General features: G+C 38.3%; 1 protein-coding gene across 1 annotated transcript in view; it reads right to left on the bottom strand.

The window, feature by feature from the left end:
* The window catches only part of LOC134653117 (uncharacterized), a 57,426-nt gene that overhangs the window by 23,918 nt on the left and 18,630 nt on the right, over nucleotides 1–14,878 (bottom strand). Inside the window, exons 2-3 of the mRNA XM_063508423.1 lie at nucleotides 6,938–7,125; nucleotides 1,012–1,109 (exon numbers count right to left, since the gene is read on the bottom strand). Coding sequence (XP_063364493.1) covers nucleotides 1,012–1,109; nucleotides 6,938–7,125 — 286 coding nt within the window. The remainder of the gene's footprint in view (nucleotides 1–1,011; nucleotides 1,110–6,937; nucleotides 7,126–14,878) is intronic.

The raw sequence follows: 14,878 nt of genomic DNA on the forward strand, positions 1-14,878 counted from the left end.
TCCTGGTTGTAAGCATGGACTTTCCTACAATAAACACTTCCCGACAAAATAAGAACACTGCTATCTAGTACATTAAATAATTCCGCAAGCAAAGCCAACCACAAACCGCACTTAAATCGATACATTTATTTATTTAACCTTTATTGCACAGTAGAAAAATATACATTTACAAAAGGCGCACTTAAAAGCCGTAACACAATACGGCGTTGATGCTACATGGCATTCTCTACCAGTTAACTTTTGGCCCAAACATAAAAGCATAGTTGATTAGAGGTATGTAAAGAACACTTTAACTTATTTATTTACAGTCGGTACATCCAGAACAGACACACAGAAATAAAATATATAAAATGTAAAATATAGAGGAGCCTTAAGTTTGATTAGCACGCCGAAGGCCAGTGCGAAAGCAAGGGTTAGCTCAGCTTCAGACTAAGTGAAGGTGACGACATGTCACAATCAACTTAATGGGCGGATCGGATGCATGTTGCAAGCAATTACAGTGAGTGGCTTGAATTAACATGGCTACTTGGAAGCCGATTCGGATTATCATGGACATGGACCTAAAAAAGGGGCAAAAGGCAAAACATTAGTGTGATGATATTTTAGGCCATTTCAACGGAACCCTACTCCTAAAATAAAAATTCCTGGTATGTACAATATTCAAAATATATGTATGAAGCGTAGATTCTTCAAATGCGTCAGTGAGAGTAGCCACAGTCCCGTGCTCCGTGTCTTTGGAGACCTTTTTCTAATTTTTTATTCATCGATATAAATACAAATTTTTCCAAATAAATATGTTACTAGCTAACCGCCGTTTCCATTTCTGTCCGATCAAAATCTTAAGTCGCCACGCCTATCGTATGCGGTGCGTCATTGTAAACCTTGTCGGAGTGCACGAAGGTTCATATTGAGCTGTAGCCGCTCGCATCAGTTGACGTATTTGGCGGCCAACTAGCAACAATCACGAAAGTTTGAACAAATACATACAAATAGTAGTAATTAACAAGTTACCTTAAAGTACTCCCATTGGTGAAGATGAAGAAAGCTACTTCTGACCGCTCCTGCTGCAGTCTCGTCACAAGCTTGCCCAGTTCTGTGGCCCTGCTTACCTGTACAAACCAAAAACTGAATTACCTTCAGGATATTATTCGCAAACCATTGTTGATGCTATTTTTTTCCCACTACCAGTCTGGGGCGGAGAGGAGCGGAGATGAATCACGGTTCATAAGATACAGCCTGGTGACTGACAGACAGACAGACGGACGGACAGAGGAGTGTTAGTAATAGGGTCCCGTTTTTACCCTTTAGGTACGGAACCCTAAAAAACCTGCACAGCAACAAGCTAAAAGGCGATCTAAACTCAATGTTTCCACGTCCACAATATTTCCCGGCAGTAATTTGTTCAGTGTCAAGTCGGGCGCTCTCCGCCACGTGACGCGCTAGTTAAACCAGACGGCTATGATAAATAAAGCAACGAGGAACCAATGGAATAATATGTGACATTCTAGCAAAAAAGACCTCTGACTATATTTAACTAGATAACCAAAAAATATATATTCTAACAGGGATAGAATATATCATGGGCACCTTTGCGCCGGGGACGACTTGAAGCGTTGTCTTTTTTTTTATTTATAATTTTAATTTGTAATTTTAGATATAAATATTAAATTTCAATAAATCAAATTTTTTGGATAATTATTAAAATGCAGAGCCATATAAGTGCGCCGCGCACAGTGCGCGAGGTCTAGCTAACAGAACCACTATTTGTATATCAGTTTAAGTAACACTTCGTATTACAAGCGGCTTTTTGTCACAATAACAAGTAGTAGCATAGTGCAGGTAGCATTATAAAAGTCCAGAAACTTACACGTAAAATGCTTTGCTCTTGTATGCAGCTATTTTCCCTATAGCCCTTATCTTGTTCCACTCTAATGGATTCAAAAGCTTCCCAGCCCGGATGTTTAAATAATACCTGAACTAGTGTTGTGAATAACCCTCATTTTGAGGCTTAAAGACTCGAACCCTTAAGACTCTCGAGGATTAACGCCTCAAAGGCGGCAAAGACGATTTGTTACATCCATACGCGTAAAATAAATAAGTTCTCAAATATAGTCGAGTCTTCAAGACTTACGAGTCTTGAGGGCTCGAGTCTTTAATCCTAAAAATAAACGTTATTCACAACACTGACCAGAACTCAATAACAAGCTATTGAGCTTGTTTATTCACGCTAGCATTGGCTAGCGTGAATAAACTCTTAAGCGCCGTGTTCTCAGAGCTTATAATCCTTTACCTACGGGGAATTTAGTATGATAAGGGTATCTTTTGACAGAAAACGTTTTTATTTACTCAAAGGATCAAAGGTCTATAATACGGGAATAACTAGTGTAGGTAAGGTGCGTTGGGGTAAGTTGAAAACAGGGTTAAGACAAAAGCCTACGGAGTTACATACTGAATATAATAATATAATCGTTTTGGTGCTGATAGCATTATTCCAAGTGGAGTACTTATATATGTACATTTTTTTAAGGAAAAATCATATGTACCTAGAAAAAAAATTATATTTGCGATGAATAATATTTTCACTCTTTGTGCTGCCCCGACGTGGGCGTAAATAGGTAGCTTAGCTGTGACATAGTCTATACCACTGCTTTATTAAAGCTACTTACGTATGTTTACGGTCAAATTACTGTTTTCAATAAAAATCTTTAATAGTCTTGAAATAAGGTCTATCTTCTCTAGGTATCTAAGTACTATCTACTGATACAAAACAACCAAACAATATTGCATCATCTACCTACTGAAATGATAGGCAATTTATCGTTTTCCTCAATAAAAGGATGGGATCCCTATTGCCTACACTCTTTGGCACCTTTGTTACATCGCTAAAAAATGAGGCCAACTTGCATATAGTTTATGTTACCTAAACAGTAAAATAACTGCCTAATTAAAAAAAATATATATATATAATTATATCGATCAATGCAAAATGTTGGCCTGGTTTAGTGTTCCACTGTTGGGCAAAGGTTCTGACCGAATTTTTAGTCATCTTTTTACAAACGATTTTTAACGATTTTTTCTGATGACCGATATATACGCACCGTAGGTTCAACGCCAAAGATCGATTAATCGGTCACAGACCACAGAGCAACATCGACCTACGTGCATATACCTACATAAAGTTCAACTTCAGTTTTGACACTTCAATGATGTGGCGTCTGAGTGACAGCTTTTGTGTTTGACACGGCGTGGAAAAGGTTAAAAGTGTTAAAACCCATAGATTTTACCACTACACACATAATAGATTCAGTTATCAAATAAATGTGTCAAATTTTTTATATGTCGTCGGCCGATCGTAAAATCAGGCCGGTCGTAAAGTTCCTGTGTAACGTTTTGACGGTAGTCACATTAAACCAATAGGTAGGATAGGATGGTTAGGTTACTTCAGGTGTCTGAAGGGCAAACTATCCACGAACGAGACAATAATTTTCACGATTCACTTCATATATGCCTAGAAATTTCATGTTCTGCCTGATTTTACGACTCTATGGATGTCTGCCGCTTAGTAGTAACTTTTGAAGTAGTATCATATATTTTGAATCAGAATCAGAATTTTATTGGTAAAAGTATAACAGAATTTTACATGTCAGGCATAAAAATATATTATAACTAGATATGTCACATTTTTAATTCATATATCTTTTTTAACACACAGTTAGTTATTAGTTTAAGTTTAATTTTAAGATATTTGCACAGTGATTGCCAGTTTAACATTGACTAAGTATTACAATATTTATGAGTGGGCCAAAGATATCATTTCAAAGTATTCGTCAATTGTGTAACAAGCCTTATCTAGTAACAGATTCTTAACCTTGTTTTTAAAAACTGCATCGCTGGGCGCGTTTAGTATGTCAGCTGGAAGACAGTTGTACATTTTAGGCCCCAGTACACCGAGTGTTCCTGGAACCTTAGCTAGCCTCCGCGACGGCACGACTAGAAGGTGCTGGCCGCGCGTGCTCCTGCCGGGGGCATGGTGCTGCGCGCGAGTCGGGTACGACCCGAGGTTGTACCGGACGTGCAGGCAGGCTTCGCTAGGTAGGGTGAGTATTTTGAGCTCTTTGAATAGGCCCCGAGCGGGATGATCGTGCGGTTTGTTAGCAATTATTCGAACGGCGCGCTTTTGGATTTTGAACACCTTTTCACGATCAGCCGCTGTTGCCCACAGGTCGACGCCATATATCAGGATGGAGTGGAAGTAGCCGTAGTACGCCTTTTTAATGTTATCAGCGGATAAGGTAGGAGCTAGCCTCGACAGCGCATAAGAAGCTGAGCTTAGCTTGCCGCAGATGGCAGCATACCGCAGATGGGAATAAGTTTTGTGTCAACGTTTTGACACACTATAATTAATTATGACAGGTTTCTATTTTTTTTCGAAATGCCTAAGACCTAATACGTTCATTAGTCAAGTTGACATACTGATCGACTAGCTATTGTGGTATAAAAACACGTGTAAGTGACACGAACGAATCTCCATTAATGGCCTCAGGAAGCAATATGTCTCAATTACAGAAATTCGGACAATTGATTACAAATAACTTGACATTGTATGAGATCAGAGAAGCAATTTGTGCGGAAGTGACGAAATTGGAAAGGGTCCAAAATAAATAAGTTTTATTGGAGGTATCTTCGAAAGCGGGATAATTTTGAAAACGGGTTGGTTAATTTTTAAACCAGAAGCACTTTCTACTATAGCACACGGCCCGATTCGAACAAGGCTTATAAGAAGTCACAGCGGTACGACAACGATCTGTCATTGTCAAAAGTGACATTTCTTCACTCAAAACACCATCAGGCGGGCCATAGGTATATGCTTGTTTGCCACTGGCATATTATAAAAAAGATGCCTCAGTTTACACGTAGCGACCTGGGGCCGATTGCATAACAAACTTCCTCTAATATTACAAGCGGAACTCCTTATTTAATAAGTGAAATTAGAAAAGGAGTTCCGCTTGTAATATTAGTTGTAGTTTGTTATGCAATCGGCCCCTGGGACCCGTTTCTCAAAAGCTTGTAACTTGTAATACAAGTGGAAGTCCCTTTCTAACAAAAGCTGTCAAAAACTGACATCCGCTTGTATTACAGGTTACAAGCTATTGAGAAACGGGCTCCTGTGCGTGGTGCTGGTAGGAACTCAAGTCTATTATTAAAACTAAATTTGAAACGTCGAATAATTATAACGAGAGAGACAAAGTTTTTTTTTTTCAAAATAAAAAAATGGATATCCACAAAATTAAATTATCAAAATGAATTTTTCCGTGAATAAATTAGGGAAAAGTGCGATAGTTGCGTAATAAGTAGGGACTTATTTACGTTATTATTTCAGACTCAATGGTGTCAATTTAACTACGCGTCAATAGACATTGTAGTTGAACATCAATAGGTGTCAATACGCAGTCAACTGTAAGACCGTGGGAGCTATGCAGAGAGGAAATGACGTCAACACTTTAAAATTGCGGTCACGCAGGCGATACGGCGAATTCTAGGAAATAATAAATAATAATAATAAATAAATATTAATGGACATTTTTACACAAATTGACTAAGCCCCACGGTAAGCTCAAGAAGGCTTGTGTTGTGGGTACTCAGACAACGATAGATATAATATACAAATACTTAAATACATAGAAAACAACCATGACTCAGGAACAAATATCTGTGCTCATCACACAAATAAATGCCCTTACTGGGATTCGAACCCAGGACCGCGGCTTCACAGGCAGGGTCACTACCCACTAGGCCAGACCGGTCGTCAAATAACAATATTGATTTGACTGCATCTTCGTTTCCACCAAATCTCATCATTGTGTTACGTAATTTGTATATCTAAAGATTTTCGCTTTTCGCTTTCCACCGATTTTTGTACATTCACACGGCTGTTGCTATCCCTATTGGATGCGCATAATTAAGGACGACTCACGTTAGACCGGGCCGTGTCCGGGCCGGAGCTTCGGCGCTTCGTTTTATATAGAAAGCATCACGTGATCACCTGTCATCTGTCATAGAAAAGTAAGCGCCGGAAGGTCCGGTTCGGACACGGCCCGGTCGGCTCGGTCTAACGTGAGTCATCCTTTATATGTTGTCGTCGACCGTCGTAGCCATCGCCTCCTAGATAATGGAACCTTTCACACGACTGCACACCAGTACACTCCAATTGTCCGTGCCCGGACACTCGTCAATATTTTTTCATCTTTTACACCTGACTGCGACTTGTTTGCCGACCAAAGTCATAAACTGTTTAAAGATTTTTGAAGTGAAAACTTCTTTAGCGGCGCTATGCACTTTTTGTGATGGGGAAAAATGTTAAACTCGCGACAGGTCACGTGACCGACAGATTCGACAGATTGAAAATTCGTAAGACGGACTTGATCGAAAAACTGTTACAATGTCATTGAGTTTTCACTTCTGCCGGCACTCAAGGAGTGTATTTTTTTACGTTTTTGCGAAACAACAAGGTTAATTAAGCTTTATTATTACTTACTTAATTTTACAGCGCATTGGCGCCTCTTAGCTGTAATCATAGACTAGGAATCCTCAAGACTGAGTTTAAAGCAATTATTTCATGACACCGATGCTGCCAAAAATACGGGGGTGCGGGGGGACGAGGTGAGCGAATCCCGTGCCGTGATTGGTCCGTTCAAAGACACGGAACAATCACGGCACGGGATTGACTCTAAGATGGAGTAAAACTACCGTATAAGTGGCAGAGGGGGTAGCGTTACTATGCTCAGTCTAGTGGCTGTAATGCTGTAAAATTGGCATTGGCATGGGCAGGACACCAAATATAATTATGCGCGTGCAATAAAGAGCTACAAGATGGTCAATGTACGAGAATCTATGTGGAAAGCGTCTCTGCTTTAGTTAGAAATATGCTAAGACTCACTTGTTCTTCAACATCAGCGACTTCTCTGCCATTGGTGACGCTGTTCCGCAGCGACAGCGTAGTCTGTACAATCAGGGCAAGGATGGGGATGAACGGTAGTAGCAACAGACGCCACAGCTGACAGCGACGGCTGCGGCACCAGCGCCGGAGCCGGCAGCGGCGGTCCGGCTTGCCCGAGCTGGGGGAAGCTGTGGAACATATAGAATAATGTTAAGATAAAGATAAAAAGATAGTTTATTCAAGTAGGCATAATTACAATGCGCTTATGAACGTCAAATAAAGCTAACCGGCTCCAACCCTACACCTCTGCCCCGAGAAGATTTAAATCCCCCCTCAATTGGAGGAGGGTATCCCAATATGGGACCGGCAAGAAACTCGGCGGGACACATCTTTAAAAAAAATTTACATCTTATTGCATTACGAGAAAATAAGGAAAAAAATACAATTTTCACCTCAGCAGCTCGAACAAGGGTACTTTGCTACTTAAAAACAGTGAGCAAAATCGCATTTTGCTCACTGAGTGGGACAAAATGAGCAAAATGCGAATTTGCTCACTCAGTGAGCAAAATGCGATTTTGCTCACTGTTTTTAAGTAGCAAAGTACCCTTGTTCGAGCTGCTGAGGTGAAAATTAAATTGTTGGTATATCTTAAGAAAACATGAGTGAATAGAGGTAAGTAATGAAGAAGGAATACATTTGTCGGGTTCTCTAATATGTTCTCACTGCTGAGGTGAAAAATGTTGTGTACTACACGAGATCAAAGTTATTTACATCTCGTGCGCTTTTGAGTCCCTTACTACGCTCAAGATTCTAAATTAGATTCACTCGCTACGCTCGTGAATCTATTATAGAATCTTTCGCTTGCACGGGACTCAAAATAAGCACTCGAAGAAATATCAAACTTTGATCTCTTGTTGTACAAATAACTATTAAATTACTATAGAATTCATGCAATTATACACATAAGGTGTAATAGAAATTTGATTTAAAAAACCCGGCCAAGTGCGAGTCGGACTCGCGCACGGAGGGTTCCGCACCATCAACAAAAAATAGAGCAAAACAAGCAAAAAAACGGTCACCCATCCAAGTACTGACCCCGCCCGACGTTGCTTAACTTCGGTCAAAAATCACGTTTGTTGTATGGGAGCCCCACTTAAATCTTTATTTTATTCTGTTTTTAGTATTTGTTGTTATAGCGGCAACAGAAATACATCATCTGTGAAAATTTCAACTGTCTAGCTATCACGGTTCGTGAGATACAGCCTGGTGACAGACGGACGGACGGACGGACAGCGGAGTCTTAGTAATAGGGTCCCGTTTTTACCCTTTGGGTACGGAACCCTAAAAATATACATATGTAGGTACTTACATGGAATCATAAAAATACGTAGCTCTTTCAGAAAACATATCAAATTCTTACAAAAGGAAAAGAAAACAAAGTTATTAAAAGAAATGGGAAAACACATTATATAAATCCGATTGATTGTTATGAATTACCAAGTTGTTAATCATAATAATATACTAGTTTCTGCTTGCGACGTTTGCGTGGATTGATTATGGTGATTTCAAAAGTTGAAATTCGGTAAAGATTAGGATGACTCACGCTAGACCGGGCCGGGGCACGCCGGAGCTTCCGGCGCTTCATTTTCTATGGATTAGCGCCACGTGGTCACCCATCAGCCGTCATAGAAAATGTGTCGGACGCTTCGGCCCGGGCCCGTCCCGGGGCCCGTTTCTCAAAAGCTTGTAACTTGTAATACAAGTGGAAGTCCCTTTCTAACAAAAGCTGTCAAATAGTGACATCCCGCTTGTATTACAAGTTACAAGCTTTTGAGAAACGGGCCCCTACCCCGGTCTAGCGTGAGTCGTCCTTTAATTTGAGGCACGGGAAGGACCTAGCATTGTTTTTATCAATCATTGTGAACAGAAATTAAATTGCATATAAATCAAGTAAGAGACATCAACATTACACAACTATTATGATATTTATGATTCAAATTTAAGTTCGTGTAAATTATGTAATGTTATATTTTTATAGGAATAAAGGATCGAGACTCAGGTTACACCAGGCCGTGTCCGGGCCGGAGCTTCCGGCGCTTACTTTTCTAGGATAGATGACAGGTTATTACGTGATGCTTTCCATAAAAAACGAAGCTCCGGAAGCTCCGGCCCGGACACGGCCCGGTCTAACACGAGTCATCCGTGTAATACCCATTTTGTAGACAGCAAATATCCGTAAACTTATCCCGAAATCCCCACAATTTGAACACGAGGTCCAAACACGAGGTTCGATGAAGCGAAATGAGCCCCTGAAATGTTTTGACAGCCGTGTCGACATCGTAAGTGGTTGTTTTCTCTTTAGTCGCAACATTTGCTTAAAAACTTCTTACTATGTTATTTTGTGTCCAACGAGAAATAACCGGCCAAGTGCGAGTCGGACTCGCGCTCAAAGGGTTCCGTACCATTACGCAAGAAACGGCAAAATAATCACGTTTGGTGTATGGGAGCCCCACATATTTATTTCATTCTGTTTTTAGTAGGTTGTATCTGTTGTTATAGGGGCAACATAAATACATCATCTGTGAAAATTTCAACTTTCTAGGAATAACGGTTCATAAGAATCATCTTGGCGACAGACAGACGGACAGTGGAGTCTTAGTAATAATACGAGACCCTATTATTTTTACCATTTTTGTGCGGAACCCTAAAAATGAAAAGTGATACTATTCTTAACGTAGTGGTATATTCTCTTTGGATACTAATAGAACAAAGATAAAATGTCAAGTCGGTTAGTATCAGTTTGTTGACGTTTTAGCAAAGATATTTCCAGTCAGTTTGTAATAATGTTTTCATACTTAGTGTGTCTAATTTATTATCATGGTACTCTCGTTGTGATAAGTACGTATTTGAGTACATATCAGTGAATGATTGTGGAAAGTGTTTTTTGGAAAAGTGGTAGGTAACCCAAAAATGCCTCTTTACTGCACTAGACACGAGCTAACAGTTTTGAACAATACTAAAAGGTAATCACGGTTCATATCCCGGTCTACATATATAAGTCTAGTAGACACGAGCTCCAAGGAATTGTAGCAGCTGGGCGTTTTTTTTGTTGTCCCCTACACTTTTTTTTCAAATTTGGGATTTTTGTGTTATTTCTACTCAGAATCACGAGCTCTTTCTATCCTAATAGGAGAAAAAAAGTGTCCTAAGGTTTTTATTTCCATTACGTCACCATTTTTCATAGACTTTGTATGGCGGTCGCGAAATGGAAAGATCGAAAAATGTACGGAAATTTTGGGACACTTTTTTTCTCCTATTAGGATAGAAAGAGCTCGTGATTCTGAGTAGAAATAACATAAAAAATCCCAAATTTGAAAAAAAAGTGTAGGGGACAACAAAAAAAAAACGCCCAGCTACGCACGTCCTGCCGCTTTCTCCGCTCAAAAATTTGATCTTGTACAGTCAAGTGTAAAAACGTAGGTGCATATAACTTACTCGAAAATATGCCCCATAGTTCTTAATTCGCTGACAAGCTATGGGACATATTTTTGAGTATGATGTGTACCCATATTTTTACACTCGAATGTACCTGGTCTACATGGAGCCCGATTCAGGTTTAACAACTTGTTACGTTCTTAATCTTATTTTGATACGACCTTGAAGGTCGCTCACGCTGATTGATGCATGCGAAATGAAAATACACATCTCAATGTAGTCGAGTCACAATTAACATAATAACTGCTGGTACTGCTAACAAAAGACGCAGATTCTTGAGCTTGATGTGTAAAAGTAGAAAAGAAAAGAAAAGAAAAATGGGGAGAGAAGGTTTGAGAGGGGGGTGAGTAGGGATTTTGAGGCTACAGCTACAAAAATAATGTATTCCAATTTAAAATGGAGCTATAGTAATACGGATAATAAAAAAAAAATCGATACAACAATCTTCCAAAATCACCTTTGTATGAAAACCCCTCTCACCCCAAATACGAGGCACTAGGGGGTGAGGTGGGTTTTCCTCTTTATCGTCAAAGTTATGAAATGGAACTACCCAAAATAAAATATAAACTAAAATACAAACGTCCGGAACACTTATTATATACACCATTCAGTTTTCATATGTAAAAATGAAATGTTATCGAGGTTTGAATTTCAGTTTTGACCCTACTCACCCCATTTTACGGTACTTACATATAAAAGTTTGTAAGATAAAAATTATCACAACGAAAGAAATTTGAAAGGGGTAAAGTTTTCAAAACAACAAAGTGAACAGTTTTTTTTGATAAGAAATGATATCAGTTTTGGCTGGCTGCCAAGCCTTTTTTTACCCGACTACGGCAAAGCAAAAGGAGGGTTATGATTTTGACCTGTTCATCTGTTCCGTCATAATTGAAGCTTTTATTTAACTCGTAATATTTGTTTGTAAGGTCTTCTTCTTCTTCCTCGAGTTGTCCCGGCCTTTTGGCCACGGCTCATGGGCTCATGGGAGCCTGGGGTCCGCTTGGCAACTAATCCCAGGAATTGGCGTAGGCACTAGTTTTTACGAAAGCGACTGCCATCTGACCTTCCAACCCAGAGGGTAAACTAGGCCTTATTGAGATTAGTCTGGTTTCCTCACGATGTTTTCCTTCACCGAAAAGCGACTAGTAAATATCAAACGATATATCGTACATAAGTTTCGAAAAATTCATTGGTACGAGCCGGGGTTTGAACCCGCGATCTCCGGATTGCAAGTCGCATGCTCTTACCGCTAGGTCACCAGCGCTTGTTTGTAAGGTCAACGTGGCTAATTCCGTCCACTAGCGTTTTTACCGAACAATGAACAAAATTGATAATTTCATCGACATAGCAGCGATTGCTTTTAGTTTCAGCAATAAAGAGCAGATGGGTTTTTATTCCTACGATTGAAAAATACATGAAATATACGCTCGTAGACAGAATAGGCCCTATGACGGAATTAGCCACATTTACCTTGCTTAAATCTTGCAAGCTAAATTAGACCCCACTTACCATAATTCGATTGAGCTCAAACTTCACAAACATAATAAATGTAAGTTCGGTGACAACGCAATATTATGGTTACATCGAGCTGATCTGGTTCATAGGAAGTCTGTGATAAAACAAAGCAACCTAGTTATGTTTGGGTTTGTTAGAATTGTCTCAATAAGTATTAGTTGCCTGCTAAAAGAAAAGTAGCGATAAAAGATAAAACTTTGTATAAAATCGAAATTTTTGACAAAAACCTTATTTGTTTTGAATTATATTAATTTAAATTGGACCGGTTCGAATCTACACCTAAAGGGGCCCACTGATTAACAGTCCGCCGGACGATATCGGCCTATCAGTTATAAATAAAAGTTGGCAGCTCCGAACAACTGACAGGCCGATATCGTCCGGCGGACTGGTAATCAGTGGCCCCCCTAAAATATACTACTCGCTATGTAGCACAATCGGATTAGGTGTAACCTCGAAATCTCTAGGAGAATCCTGAAATTTGGTATGTGTGTCTCTTTTCATGTCCACACTATTTGACATTTGGGGACCTCGAGGAATCGCAGCCATCTTGGAACATATGTACATACCATCCTGGAGAAATTTGCGTTTTACTCTAAATCTACGTTCTTCGTGAAAATATGGTGTAAGGCAACATTAAGCTTACACAAAATTCTTACTTACTCAATTAGTAAGCAGCAATCAAAATGCTAAAACGTTCACTATGTCTAATTATAACTGAAGTAACGACGCTAAAACATTCATTAAAAGGTTGATAAATTCTTTCTGCTAATGAAATAATTCGAGGCGCTTAAATTTTCATTAAAAACGAGGTAATTTTTAGCTTATGATGTGCTTTTAGGTAGACTTAGAATTAAATAAAAATTTCCATGACATTTCCAAGTACCATAGTTAATTGCTCTTTCAAATCCAGGATATATTATTGCTACATTTCTTAATAATAATTTAATTGGTTATCAATATCACTGCATTTTGTTTTAAGCTTTCTATGATGTGTTCAGCAACCGCATGTTACGACCACCATTGCGGCATCTGCTCAATGTTTGCAATTGACATTTAGTTTGCAATTGACACAAAATGTTTAAAGATTGTCATTCATTATAAAACCGATATCGATGTTATTATTACGCAATATGTATTAATGTATTCACAGAAAATAAATTAGTGTATATATGAGAGACTTTGTGATATATATTTTGTGTATTACGTTTTACCTACCTACATAAAAGGTATATTAATTTTTCATCCATAAAACAGTTTACAAGTCTAAAATTCTATTACTCGTTCACCTATGAAAATGGAACTAAAAAATAGGTACCAAGACTATTTTATTTTTCATTCAAGGTATTATTGCAACCTCCACAAAAGTTAATCTAATGTGACATATAGAATAAGTCTTATCACGATGTTTAATGAAACTGCATGACTGAACTCAGATGAGGGTAGACAGACTCATTTAGATGGAAAAATATCATTTTCTTTTCGACTGCGTCAGCGATTGAGGGATCTTACGATATTTAGCTGAGTAAGAACTTTACAAATAAGATTTTGATCGATAAACTTTAAAAATATCAAAGCTAAAAAATAATACGTTAGAAAACATCAACTAGATTACGGTTTCGTTTGTATTTATAAATGTTGATTCCATTCTTGGACGTCGATTCATAAATATTATTTAAATCCCGAGACAACGAAACGAATATACAGTGTGTGGCCTACAACACGGGTGAAAAATTAAAACGTAGATTCTACTCCTCAAACAAGACAATGTTTGTTCAGCGACTTTTAAAAATAACTTGTGGTTTGTATTTTAAAACACTTTAAAATTTATTCGAACACGCAATGTATTACGAAATTGATTATGCCTGTACGGTGACAAGGCTGACGGGCAATGTCAATTAGACGGAATTTAAAGTACATTGAAAATATTATTTAGTTTGTTTGAAAAAGGGACAATTTTAAGACTACATCATTTCAAAAAGTTGTTGAACAAAAGTTTTATTGTTTGAGGAGTAGAATCTACGTTTTAATTATTCACCCGTGTTGTAGGCCACACACTGTATACGTCATTTATCAAGATTAGGTATTTAAACGGTACACGGTACGCATAATCTTCGCTAGAAAGCAATAATGCTGTAACACGAAAATTTATTTTTGAATAATCTTTCAGATTATTTTTTTTCTGAATCCTAATGGCTTGTGTTTTTACGGTTAAAAATAAAATCATTACAGTGTTAATTGTTTTAAATTACAGATAAAATCAGATCTTGACACCGACAAAAAATCTGCTGTTTTTTATCGGTATGAGACTTACTTACAGCATTTTTGTTATCTCGATTTTTAGAAGTAAGTATGGTAATGGTATTAACATAATTTCTTTGGGGTTTAACGCACTGTATCATATAATTTATGTAGACTGAAAAACACAGCGATGAATGTGTTAAACTAACTCCATACCAAATTTCATTTAAATCGGTTCAGTGGTTTATAATATTAATAGGGATTTCACATGATTTACAAACAAATTGTGTAGAATACAAAAATACGTTTTGTAACCCTTTTTCATAAAGCCATAGGCACAAAGACCTTATATTGCCTTTTTGGCAATATGCCAGCGTGAAAAAAGAACCAGTCTGTATATTCCAAGGGTTCGTGCTATTTACTTACATAACATAATGCTGGAGTTCCTTGATACTTGAAGGCTCAATGAATAGTGGTCATGGATATTGTGAGAAAAAGTCTCAATGATATTAAAAAAGATTTATGTTGGTGTATTTTGGAGTGTATCGTTAAACGAGGTCAATAGAATTGGCGGGTTCAACAGAATTTCACGGCACTGCAGAAAGTTTGAACAACTTTGGTGTTCCGACCATTTATAAGGCTTTTGTGTATCAATTTGAAGCCACACTTTTAGCTATATTCGACAAGTTAATA

Source organism: Cydia amplana, chromosome 12 (genome assembly GCF_948474715.1).
Source record: "Cydia amplana chromosome 12, ilCydAmpl1.1, whole genome shotgun sequence".
In the NCBI taxonomy this organism is placed as follows: Eukaryota; Metazoa; Arthropoda; class Insecta; order Lepidoptera; family Tortricidae; genus Cydia; species Cydia amplana.